General features: G+C 38.2%; 1 protein-coding gene across 1 annotated transcript; it reads right to left on the bottom strand.

Annotated features, from left to right (window-relative positions):
* Positions 1-2,426: 2,426 nt before the first annotated feature.
* si:ch211-132g1.1 (T-cell surface antigen CD2) lies at positions 2,427-8,821 on the bottom strand. The gene is made up of 5 exons (XM_052126354.1): positions 8,677-8,821; positions 7,940-8,206; positions 7,550-7,786; positions 7,185-7,337; positions 2,427-6,248 (listed from the first exon to the last, which is right to left on the bottom strand). The coding sequence occupies exons 1-5, from the start codon at positions 8,732-8,734 to the stop codon at positions 5,962-5,964; spliced, it is 1,002 nt and encodes a 333-aa protein (XP_051982314.1). The 5' UTR covers positions 8,735-8,821; the 3' UTR covers positions 2,427-5,961.
* Positions 8,822-12,471: the final 3,650 nt, after the last annotated feature.

A 12,471-nucleotide genomic window follows, 5' to 3' on the forward strand; every position in this document is an offset into this window, starting at 1 on the left:
CGGTCAATTGATGTTATTGTTATAACATGCTTTCCCTTAATGGATAAAATGGGATATTTCTGAAGGAAATGGTTAATAACTATATAATTATCATCAGTGGACATTGAATGGACCCTTAATTATAGAATGAGCACCCTACAATAAGTATGCAACCTTGCTTAACCTTGTGCGTAGTTGAGTCTTTTTTGACTGCTCTTCGTATCAATGGTGCTTCTTATTCATACACTAGTTGCAGTTTTTTTATGTGTTTAGAAAAGTGCTACAATACAATGTCAACCACTTCCTGGATGGACAACCGAAAACAGGAAACACCCATATATAGAATAGAAAAATCATGTCTAATAGTTTGAGGTAAGGACTGTATCTCAGAGATCTTTTTGGCCAAACTCGGGTGCGTGCAGCATGTTAAACACATCAAAAATATTTTCATTTCATTTAAATCTTTCCTTGTTTGCTGTCAGTTCCTAGAATTCATTAATTCACATGAACTGAAAAATTGTGGTCACAGATCATGTGGTTTGTGGCATCATTAGAGTCTAAACTGTAGGCCTATGCAGATGAAAGCAATCATTTTTTCCATGATGAGAATCTTCTGACAAGAGTCAAGTGTGCAGTTTTGAATTCATCAACTGTGGAAAAATATCTTTATGATATTTAAAAGTGTCACAATGTGCACATTGTCTGACCTAATGAATCTTGAGAGGCAGGACAGATTAGATTTATATTAGGCAAATTCATGCATTCAGTTTGACATTCCTAAAAAGTTCTTCTCAAAGCGTTCCAAATATTCTTTGTCTTGTAACATGAATGGTTGATGTTGACCTGATTGTTAAAGACCAGATAAAAATTAAAATTAGATGTGGGGGCGGTGCTCTGCTTCACGTGGGGCATTTATCTGCTGTTTGTCTGTTGTTGAATTTTTATTAAACCCCATCGTCGCCTAGTTGCGTCATCTAGTATATGCGGGAATTTTAACTTTGGTGCAATCGCAAAACTATTAGCATATAAATCATAGCAAGCGTAGCATACAGTAGCCTATATTAAAATCTGTATCAATGCATTCAATATTTAGTGAAGACTTCAAAACAACTGAGAAATGTACTTTTTACCTCTAATATTTTTCTTTGTGTCTGGATCAACTGTGCAAGTATATGTAGTAATTATGTCTAGTTTTTAAAAGGTCTTCTGCATGGAAGGCTAAATCCAATTTAGAAAAACGAAATTAACTGTTGTTAACTGTCCACAAGCATTTAAAATAACAATTTCACTTCGGAACAATTGAGAATAAAAAGAAACTGGCCTGATGATGAGATTGGAATTAGTTGAATGAGGTTTTTTTCCTTCTTAAATATAAAGCGGAGTTGAAATCAGCCAAGGAAGACCTCTTTCTATGCCTCAATTTCCCCACAGGGAAAACTAAAGACACTATAGGCTCAGTTGGTAGAGTGGGTTGGCCACTAATCGCAGGGTTGGTGGTTTGATTCCTGGCCCACATGACTCCACATGCCGAAGTGTCCTTGGGCAAGACACTGAACCCCAAGTTGCTCCCAATGGCAGGCTAGCACCTTGCATGACAGCTCTGCCATCATTGGTGTATGAAAGGGTGATTGAGACGCAGTGTAAAGCTCTTTGAATGCCACTAAGGTTAAAAAGGCGCTATATAAGTGCAGACCACTTACCATTTCTACTAGACCATTATGGCTTTTAGTCCATGTCTATTAGCTTTGAAGCCATCATTATGCTAGTGTACTCTAAGCTAACCTTTAGCTGATGACTCACAAATATTTGTCCAATCAAATGCTCTCTACAGTAAGAATGATTCTCCCCCTGATACCACCTACAGCTGACTAGCAAGTTGCAATACATGGTTCATGGCTGTGACGTAAAGACGTTTTGGGAAAAGCCAGGGCAAGTTGGGTCGTTTGAATTCGTATGACTTTTGCAACAGTCAATCAGGTGACTCTCCCTCGTCTCCATCTAAAACAATTACTTACTTCCACATTAAACATCCGGGTATTTGAACATCTAAAATTTGTATGAACGAACTCGTACAAATTCGTATGAATTCTCATGAGATCGGATTGAGCGAGACTGGGTCAGTGACTGCTCATGAATTGCCTTTGCAATGAATCACAGCCTCCGACGTTAAGTTCTGTCTCCGAAATTTTAGTTATCGTCCAATACAAATTCTATTTGACGGTTATGAAAACACAAGCGCATTGGAAAGTATGCATGTTCCAATCAGAGATTGCATCATTATGTCACTCGGACGAAAGAAAAGAACTTTCGTTTTTTCATAAAAATATGTAAATCGTGATATTTGGTAAAGGCTACAAAAATAAATCGCCAACCCCTAATGGCAACATAACAATCTCGTTAGTTAGACCATGACCTCATTTGCCCATCCACAACTGAATTTTCATCCTACTTTTTTATTTTCCAAACAAAACATTGAGATGTCTATTACAAGTGACATATTTTGTCACACATTCTCACTGGAAATTTCCAGGATCTCACTGGAAAGTTATTAATCAAACAGAGAAGCAAAAATCATAAATACAGAAAAAATTGTAAATAGGAAATATTGTAGATGCTCCACACAATGATATTAATAGCTCCAAATGTTATTTGAACACATAAACTACATAATTTTACAGCATGTACTGTATATAATTTATATTGTACTGTATATAAATTTCATTATAATTTATACATGCTTTAAGTAAGACAACAAATGCTCAGTAAACGAAAAAAGTATCTCACAGGGTAAACATGGTTGGCCACCAAAGTTATCACCACAGCACAATTATGGTTAATTTAACCACAAATTTGCGCAAATAGTCCCAAACATTTTGCAGAACATCTTCTTTGGTGTTTCACAGAAGAGAATCTTACAACGTTGGAACAACTTGAGGGTGAGTAAAAGATGACAAAAGTTTCCTTTTTGGGTAAAATATAACTTTCAGTATAAGAAACATCTTGTGCACTCTGGAGGCTGCACCATCTCCCACACACAGGAAGAGAGCAAACAATAGAAAAAAAGCTGACAAGTCATGCAGTCTGTAAGTTAAATGAGATGCAGTTAACCACATCCCTGAAGCCTTCACACATATGGACTAGATATGCGATTTCGGTGTTAAAATGTCACCACAGATCAAGAACTGAAAAGAAGCAAACAAGTCACAAAAAGCATGCTTTGCATTGTTCTGCTCAAACTGTTTGTCAATGATTTCGGAAAACCATGATTCACCAGAATCGTCAATTCTTGACAGTATTATTGATACATCTGTACTTCAAACATAAAGTGGGGTCCAAAACTTTAAAACCATTATTTTCTATTTGGAATCTTTTCTAATTTAATTACAAATTGTATTATCATCATAACAATTGAGTCAAAAGTTGAATTGAAAAATTAACATGAATGAGTGCGTTTGCATGCACACCAATACGATGTTTACACTCTAAACAAAAAAAAAGTGAAAAATCGGCATTTACATGAAATTTGTAATAAGCACGTTATTCTCTGCTTTTGACGTCAAACAGTGAAGAGGCGTGCGCAAAATAAGTGTGGACATTGTATAAGCCGGTAAGAACACAGGCTAAGGTGTTAATATGCAACACGGCATAATGGGCAAACATCTGCACGTGTCGATTGGTTTATTCTCACGACGTTTATGACCTTATACCAATAAAGAAATAACGTTTAATGCGTTTACATGACCACACACCGTGTCTGCTTCATTGTGAAAATGTTTTGAATCTCCTTTTCTCCCAATTTGGAATGCCAAATTCCCACTACTTAGTGGGTCCTCGTGGTGGCGCAGTTACTCACCTCAATCCGGGTGGCGGAGGACAAGTCTCAGTTGCCTCCGCTTCTGAGACCGTCAATCCGCGCATTTTATCACGTGACTCGTTGTGCATGACACCGTGGAGACTCACAGCATTTGGAGGCTCATGCTACTCTCCACGATCCACACACAACTCACCACACGCCCCATTGTGAGCGAGAACCACTAATCACCACCACGAGGAGGTTACCCCATGTGACTCTACCCTCCTTAGCAACCAGGCCAATTTGGTTGCTTAGGAGACCTGGCTGGATTCACTCAGCATGACCTGGATTCGAACTCACGACTCCAGGGGTGATAGTCAGCGTCAATACTCGCTGAGATACCCAGGCCCAAATTTAGCAATTTTTTGTATGTCACCCTATCAAGGTAAACGTATATTTCAGTTTTCCGCACAGTGATGCAAATTCCATTATCAGCACATTACGCGTGGACGGTCCACGTGCAATCCAGTTTATCTTGACAAGTTTTCCCTGTCTTTACGTGTCATATGCACAAGCGCCTGGCACTGACTGTAATAAAGAAAGATCACAAAGCATTTAAAGTGCGCATGCATCAAATACTTCAGAACTGGCTTGCGGTCAAAAGATTATACTTTAAAAGCGAAAGCGTTCGACTGAGCCATTAAGTGAGCCATTAAGACTAAAGGCTAGGCATTCACAAGACTCTTTTGGAAAGCAAAAAGCATATTAGCTATATAAGCAATTGGACTAACTGAAATAATTTAAATATCGCATAATATTAAAATATACAAAAATGTTTTGAGCCAAATGCACTTCTAGGTGAACACATAATCAAATACATACTGTAAATGTTTTTCCCACAGTTGTGTGCTAACCTCAAAACTGCTTTCTTTGCACATCCTCATTTTCAGCAGTAAATCTTTCAATGTACAACAACCTGCTCATAGATTATCAAAACACTACCTCTTAAAGGTGCACTAAGTTACTAGTTTGTTTGTTTTTTTCTTCAAAAGCTGTTTCTAGCTAAATTCATCAAGCAAATTAACAAACACATTGACTGTGTCTAGTTTGGAAGGCTGCATCCTACGGAGATCGTATTTCTCGGCCGCATACTTCATCGAGGCGGTCTCGTTTCAGAAAAGCGAGTAGGACACTTCAAATGCAGCCTTCGAATGCGACCTTCTTTCACGGGAATTTGGAGGATGCAAGAGGTGTATCCTTCATGGGCACTCACAACCCACAATTCTTTGCTTCAACGGAAATGTTTAAAAAAAATAATAACGGCAATTTGCCCGTAAATGTGATGTTCAAAGGCAAGGAATGTTAATTCCCAAGTTGAAGTACCTCAGTAGGTGGGTGCAGAGTATATAATATGTATAAATATATGAATATATAATTAAAATAAAGTATTAGACTAAAAGTACACCTTTTCATCATTATAACTCTCCTAAAATTGACCTCGTACATTCCCTTCCTGAGGAACTTTGTTCCCTTCTCACTCAAAGCACACGCGCTTGTTGAAGAGTAGCGTGCTGTCATAGCAACCGTGTTATATTCCATTTCTGTTTGTTCTACAAAGGCCATCTCGTTTAAACCAGATTTGTTTAATGGAACGTGTCCTACATAGCATGCAGCCTTTGAAAGGAGACACAGCCACAGAGCCAGCAAAACATAAACATGCCGATATTTGGACTAAAACACTTGCTTACTACTTACCGAATATGGTGCTGTATACACTATATACTGCCACAAATATTTTTTAAATAGAAAGTCAAAGTCGGCATTGGTCTACAAATAAAGATTTAAAAAATAATAATTTAATTCGCTGAGTGGTGTCCAGTTATCATCTTGGAAATAAAAATGGGTAAAAAAATGGTTTCAACGTTTATCAGTCAAAGAATGAGTTAAGAAATGGATAAAAAAAACGTTACGAATCACAGTTGAATATTAATTATGACCCATTCGTCACATTGGAAATTGAAGGTCGATTTGAGCGTATTGCATTGTAGGAAGCGCTTTCAAACATAGCCCATGAAATGACTTAGTGCACCTTTAAAGATGTTCTCACCAACAAAATATGGCTTTAAAAATCAATGCAAGTCATTGAGAGTCCCATATTATTGTTCAGGTAGGATTCCTGGGCTGGCATCTTATTCCATTGGTTGGTACGGCGCTTGATTCCTCCTCTCCCGGTGATTGTTTTTCCTGGGTCGAGGTAATGGAGGAGGATCGTCCTCATTGTCATCCTGTGGAGGTGGTGGAGGACGAGCACGCACGTTGGCTTTGGGTTGAGGTGGGGTTTGTGTGGTCGGGCTGCACGTAATGGGTTCCACTGGCGGGATGGGGGGTGCCGGTTGCCCCCTCGCTGTGCTTTTGCATCTGTTTTGTCCAGATGAAGCCGAATTGTTAAAAATCCTCAGCTTGAGCTCCTCTTCATCTGGGGGATTTCCAGAAAGACAAGATTTCCATCAAATCGACATGTTACACTTTCTAAAATAGGTTTATGATCTATAAGGGCGTGATCGGTTTGAGAGTACATTTCACAACAGTTCACACAAATTGTTGCTACTCTCTGTTATTCAATTAAAAGGCCTTTAATTCCAACATCTATCCCCCTTAAAGATTTTCTTTTTGACTAACTTCCCCATTTAAAGGCATTTAATGTAATCATGAGATAAAAATTAATGCTATTTACTTTCTTGTATGTTTATAAATAAACTGTATATATATATATATATATATATTGCCAACAGGGTTGGGAAGGTTACTTTTAAAAAAGTATTCCACTACAGATTACAGAGTACACGCTGTAAAATTTAATTTGTATTGTATTCCGCTAGATTACTCAAACTCAGTTACGTAATTGAAATACTTTGGATTATATATATTATTTCAATTGTTTCAATTAACAAGTTAAAAATTACTAAAATTCACTTCACTGTAAAAATCCATTCTCTGAAAAAAGCCTGAATATCTTGTGCAGTTTTGCTATTCAAGTAAATATATCTTTTTTATGGATTTTAAATTCTCACTAAGAATAATAATATCAAAAGTTTTACTAGAGATAAAAAAAATTAGCTCCAATGTGAATTTTCAGTATAGAATTAATTATAAAATATAATCGTGTCTTGCAACAGATGCATGTAAATAGCATTTTAGCTTAGCATAATGCTAAACGTTCTCTCCCACAGAGTGAAAACAGCAACATCCTTTTCTGATCGTATGTGGATTCTGTTCATAGAATGAGGCAGAAAAGATATTATTTGTAGCTTTCTATACGATGTTTAATGCTACACTGGTTAGCATTTCTAGTAAAAATAACTTTTGAATAATATTGAAACACAATTTTAGACATGTCAAAGATTTCTCTTACCTCGCCGACATTTCTCCCGTTGTTTACAGCTTCGACACGCACAGATCAGCAGAACGGATATTAGCAACAGTAGAAGAGCTCCTCCACCTGCTAGAATGCTCACCATTATCCAGAAATCAAAACCAAAGAGTGTTTTCAATCCTGCGCTTTCACCTGTATGACAAGAATAGACTCTATGAAATCAGAAGCAACCGAATCGTTCAGAAGCATCATATTGTCAAGCTGTTAAACGTTTTCCACTAGTATACTTTGGATGTTGTTTGAAACTAATTTGAAAAATTAAATAATGATTAGAAACGAGTTATGCAGTAAAAGTTTGAGATCAACCTCACTTGAGGACTACAAGCACATTAATTGATACTTACATGTTACTGTTTTATTCTCACTTCTGGCTTCACTAATGGGATTGTTGGCAGAGCAAGAATACGGATTATTCACTTTCGCTACAGGCAAGATCAAAGTTTTGGTGTGTTTATTTTCTATGGGATTTGTTCTGTCAAACCAGGTGTACTGTAGATCTTCCCCGTTTCCAGCATTACAGGTGAGCGTAACATTTCCATCGGTGTTACAGGTCCACTTCAGATCTGGTTTGGGGACTTTTGCTGAAAAACAAATGTGAAGATAACACGGTCATGCCCGATAGCTTTTCATTCCTCTCAGTTCTTGCATTTAAGGGACAGTTCAGCCATGTGATCTTATTTTGTGTGTAACTGTGACTCAAACATCTTACCGTAAACTTTCATTTTATTCTGGCCATCTAGCAGTCTCTGTGCCTTCAGAATTGTAAACTCTGAAATCATACAGGCCAGATTCAGTCAGTCTAATGTTTATAAATGTCAAGGATCCATCGACTTCCAATCTGAAACCATCATTTACGGTGTCCTTGTTTTTTTTCCTTCTAGCTACAATCACAGATTTATCATTGGTCCATTTTACTTCTGATGTCTTCTCAATTGATTTTTTTAACTTCATGGTGCATGATGTTCCCTCCAGTTGGTTTTCTTTACATTCCTCCTCCGAGACTACAATAAAGAAGAAATATAGAAGAATAATTCATCTCAACAGAAAGAATCATAAATGAAATCTCTTCTATAACTCTAACTACATGATCTAGTTTGTATGTGTTGTTTTGTAAATGTAGACGCATTAATATTTAAAGTAGCACACACACATATTCTATAATAAACATACAGCGCCGTTAAAAGGTCACAAATTTTCTTACATTTGATTAGTGACAGAAATATTTACTTTTTATTTGGTCATCAAATTCCTTGTTTTTGATTTGTTGTTTTTAGGTATGTTTTATGTAGACTCAGACTTTTGTACGGCACAATATATGAATATTTATGCTAAATTTACATGAGAAATAATAATACAAATAATTCGGTCTTCAGCTAAAAGAACTTAATCTATGATCAATCTAACAAATGACCAGAAAATGGATTATATTAAATAAATAAGTACATGAAATAAAAATAAAATCATAACCTACCAGTGAGCCCAGTAAAGCCACAGAGGAACAGAAATATAAGCTTATATTTGCAGTTCATTGCTCATCTAAAAACAGCAACTGTTCCAGAACTTTTACTCCGACGACTGACGGACACAGAATGAGTTTCCTGTTTGTGATCAGAAAGCTGCAGTTGTGAAGAAAGAGGCACAGAATGACATTATTCATCACAGGTGTGTGTGTGTGTGTGTAGTGTGTGTTAATCTGAAGTGTTGCATTGTGAAGCATGTGTTTCAAAAATACAATTAATCTGTTATTTCAATCGCCAGCACATGCTTTGATATTGACCCTGTAGGTTTAGATCAATGAATTTGCTCGTTTAGAAACAGTTAAATGCTTGTTCTGTCTCAATAAGGACATTCAAATTATTGAATACCATCATAGTGAATCTATGATACATTTCTGCTCTCTGTTTTCTCTCTGTGTCTCTATATCAATAAAACCTTTTAATTTATATACATTTTATGTACTAAATCTAATGTTGTCCGTCCACCCCCTCACACATACACACTTCATTTCCTTACCCCAGCCACCACCCAATTATGTGACATAATTTGAAAGTGGAGACTTTGTGTTATCAAAAGAAGATATATATATAATAAATTAAACAGGATTACGTGTATCTATAGTTATTCTTACTAAATTTCTTTGCACTATAATAACATTTATTATCAATCTATTTCATCCTAAAGTACAGTTAGTGTAACTATAGGTAATTCAAGGGTGATGATGTAGAATTCTTTGCCAAATTTGCCAAGGTTGTGACTCCGCCTGTGTATTTGCTGCTGCTAAACCAGATACTTCAGATTTGTAACCTAACGCCCCCCTCTCTAATTTGCTCTCAGTACCCCATGGCATACTTTGAATGCCCCCTGGGGGTCGGTACTGCCCTGTTGAGAACACCTGTTCTAATTAACGGTTTTGGTCAGACTCCTATGCCCAACACAAGTGTCTGACTTCACTGATTCTCTTGTGTCTGAATGGGAGCAAATCCCCACAACCATGTTCCAAAATCTACTGGAAAGCTGCACCAGTGGAAGCTGTTATCCCATATCCCAGCTCCATATCCCATATCCCAATTCCCATAGTTTTCAAATGAAATGTTCAACAACACGGACAAGTGCATTGGTGATTTGCATGCATTAGAAATTATATTTCATACAATACTGACATCTTGTGGCCAATTTACCCCACCTCAAGCCTTTTCAAATGAACTACAGTGAGCTACACAGATCAGCCACAACATTAAAACCAGAAACCACCAGTTTAATATTGTGTAGGTTCCCCTCGTAATGCCAAAAGTGAACAAACCCCAATCTCACCACAATTGTACAGAGCGGTTATCTGAGTTACCGCAGACTTTGTCAGTTCAAAATCAGTCTGGCCATTCTCTGTTGACCTCTCTCATCAACAAGGCATTTCCATCAGTCCTGATCATAACTACCAAATATTTTCAAGATTTTAACCCTTTAAATGCCACTTTTGCTTTTATACACATACACACACACACAAACTTCTCAATACACACATACAAAACACACTCTGACATACATATATAGCAGCCATATCACCCTGCAGCTCTTGCCTGGTTGCCCACTAAAGCTAAGCAGGGTTGAGCCTGCCCAGTACCTGGATGGGAGACCTCCTGGGGAAAACCAAGGTTGCTGCTGGAAGTGGTATTAGGGATGCCAGCAGGGGGTGCAGGGATGTTCACCCTATGGTCCGTGTGGGTTCTAATGCCCACATGATGGGGACACTATACTGTAAAAAGGCACTGTCCTTTGGATGAGATGTTAAACTGAGGTCCTGACTCTCTGTGGTCATTAAAACAATCCCAGGATGCTTCCTGGTGTCCGCCAAATTCCCCCCATTGGGGCCCCTATCTATCATGGCCTTGTATTAATCTCCATCCCTGAATTGGCTACATCACTCTACCATCTCCTCTCCACCAATAGCTAGTGTGTGGTGGGTGTTCTGGTGCATTATGGCTGCCATTGCATCATCCAGGTGGATGCTGCACACTGGTGGTGGTTGAGGAGATTCCCCATATACTATGTAAAAGTGCTTTGAGTGCCTAGAAATAAAAAAGTGCTATATAAATATAATGAATTATTATTATTATACCAACACACACACGATTTTAGCTGCATCATTTATTCAATTGTCCTGCAGTGCTCTATAATACAGCAAACAGAGAATAGGGGAAAAGCCTGTATTTGCTCCATAGACTAAACAAGAGAAAAATGGCGCCATCTGGTGGAAAATATAAAAATAATAATTTTGAAGCCAGGGCTCCAAATTGAAAGCATAATATCATCGAATTCATGATTTTATGCTTTAATGGCACTGTGATCAAATATTGCAGTTTTAGTGGGTTTCAATGGGGACATTTTTGTCCTGACGGTCCTGAGTGTAACTATTATGTGTACACAGTGTATTATAGATGTACTTCAGGAACTGAGGTTGAAATATCAAAATTCCCCCCAAAATAAACACCTTTCGAAAAAAAATTAAATGTTTGTAGATGCTTTGATTTAGTGGCCTTTTGTATGAGCGACCTCAGGAAATCGAGTTTTTTGCCAGTTTCTGCAGAGAGCTCCTTGCTTGTTTGCAAGTTCATGCAATCATCTTTCTTCCAATATGGTTTCATTCTTCTACTCATCTCTGGATTTATGCCGTTTGAATTCCTCGGCCCGCCTGTCAGATGGCGCTGCTCTTGGAATTGCACGTCGCCGGCATGTCCATCGAGGGTCACGCCAACATCCCTGCAAATTAGCGACTGATTACCATGAAAACCACCACATACCGGCCATCTGGTCTTCAGTCCGTCGCCCTCCAACTGGTGAAAGTGATGTGAAGCGTGATGTCAATTTCGATAATCTCAGCTTGCTGAAACACACATCTTTTATTTTTTTCAAAGCAAAACACAGATGTCACCACTATTAAGATGGCCCCCATTAATGCACGATCAATATCGAACAAGTCTTTTATTCTGAATGACTTTTTTATATCACGATCTTTGGACTTTTTATTCATCGCTGAATCCTGGCGAATAAATGGCCCTAGGGATCTAACACCGCCAGGCTGTGACTTTTTAAATTCCCCACGGATTTCAGGGTGAGGAAGTGGCATTGGCACCGTTTGTAGAAACACTTTTAAATGCAGGACACTGCCTATGGACATGTATTACAGTTTTGAGGTCCAAATATTAAAGATTGACATCTTGAGGGCCTGGGTAGCACAGTGGTAAAGACGCTCCAGCAAATTGGCCCGGTTGCTAAGGAGGTTAGAGTCACATGGGGTAACCTCCTCGTGGTGGCTATAATGTGGTTTGCTCTTGGTGGGGTGCGTGGTGAGTTGTGTGTGGATGGTGTGAAGACTACGCTCTCTGTGTCTCTGCGGTAACACACTCAACAAGCCATGTGATAAGATGCACGGGTTGACAGTCTAGGACATGGAGGCAACTGAGATTCATCCTCCGCCATATGCGAGTCACTACGTCACCATGAGGACTTAGAGTGCATTGGGAATTCCAAATTGGGGAGATTGTAAAATCTTGAATCTTGAACGAGGTGCACCCTTGCATCTCGTAGATGCAGACTTGATGTTTTATATAATCCTAGCCCACACTCCGTCCTCCAATATCAAGTTAAAAATGTTCTCCATAATCTTTTGAGAGAAGTTAAAGATCTGACCCCCAGACTAGCAGGGAGTAATACACTGATGCCTCATGACCTTTTACCAAAAGCAGTAATCACCTCTCCCAAAGTATCTGCC

The sequence above is a fragment of the Xyrauchen texanus genome, chromosome 5, assembly GCF_025860055.1.
Source record: "Xyrauchen texanus isolate HMW12.3.18 chromosome 5, RBS_HiC_50CHRs, whole genome shotgun sequence".
Lineage (NCBI taxonomy): Eukaryota > Metazoa > Chordata > Actinopteri > Cypriniformes > Catostomidae > Xyrauchen > Xyrauchen texanus.

Coding starts and splice junctions, on each gene's coding strand:
- si:ch211-132g1.1 (XM_052126354.1), bottom strand. CDS start 8,734: ATGAACTGCAAATATAAGCTTATATTTCTGTTCCTCTGTGGCTTTACT. Junction 8,207..8,676: donor TGGCTTTACTGGGCTCACTG/GTAGGTTATGAT, acceptor TCTTTATTGTAG/TCTCGGAGGAGGAATGTAAA. Junction 7,338..7,549: donor TGAGAATAAAACAGTAACAT/GTAAGTATCAAT, acceptor CTTGTCATACAG/GTGAAAGCGCAGGATTGAAA.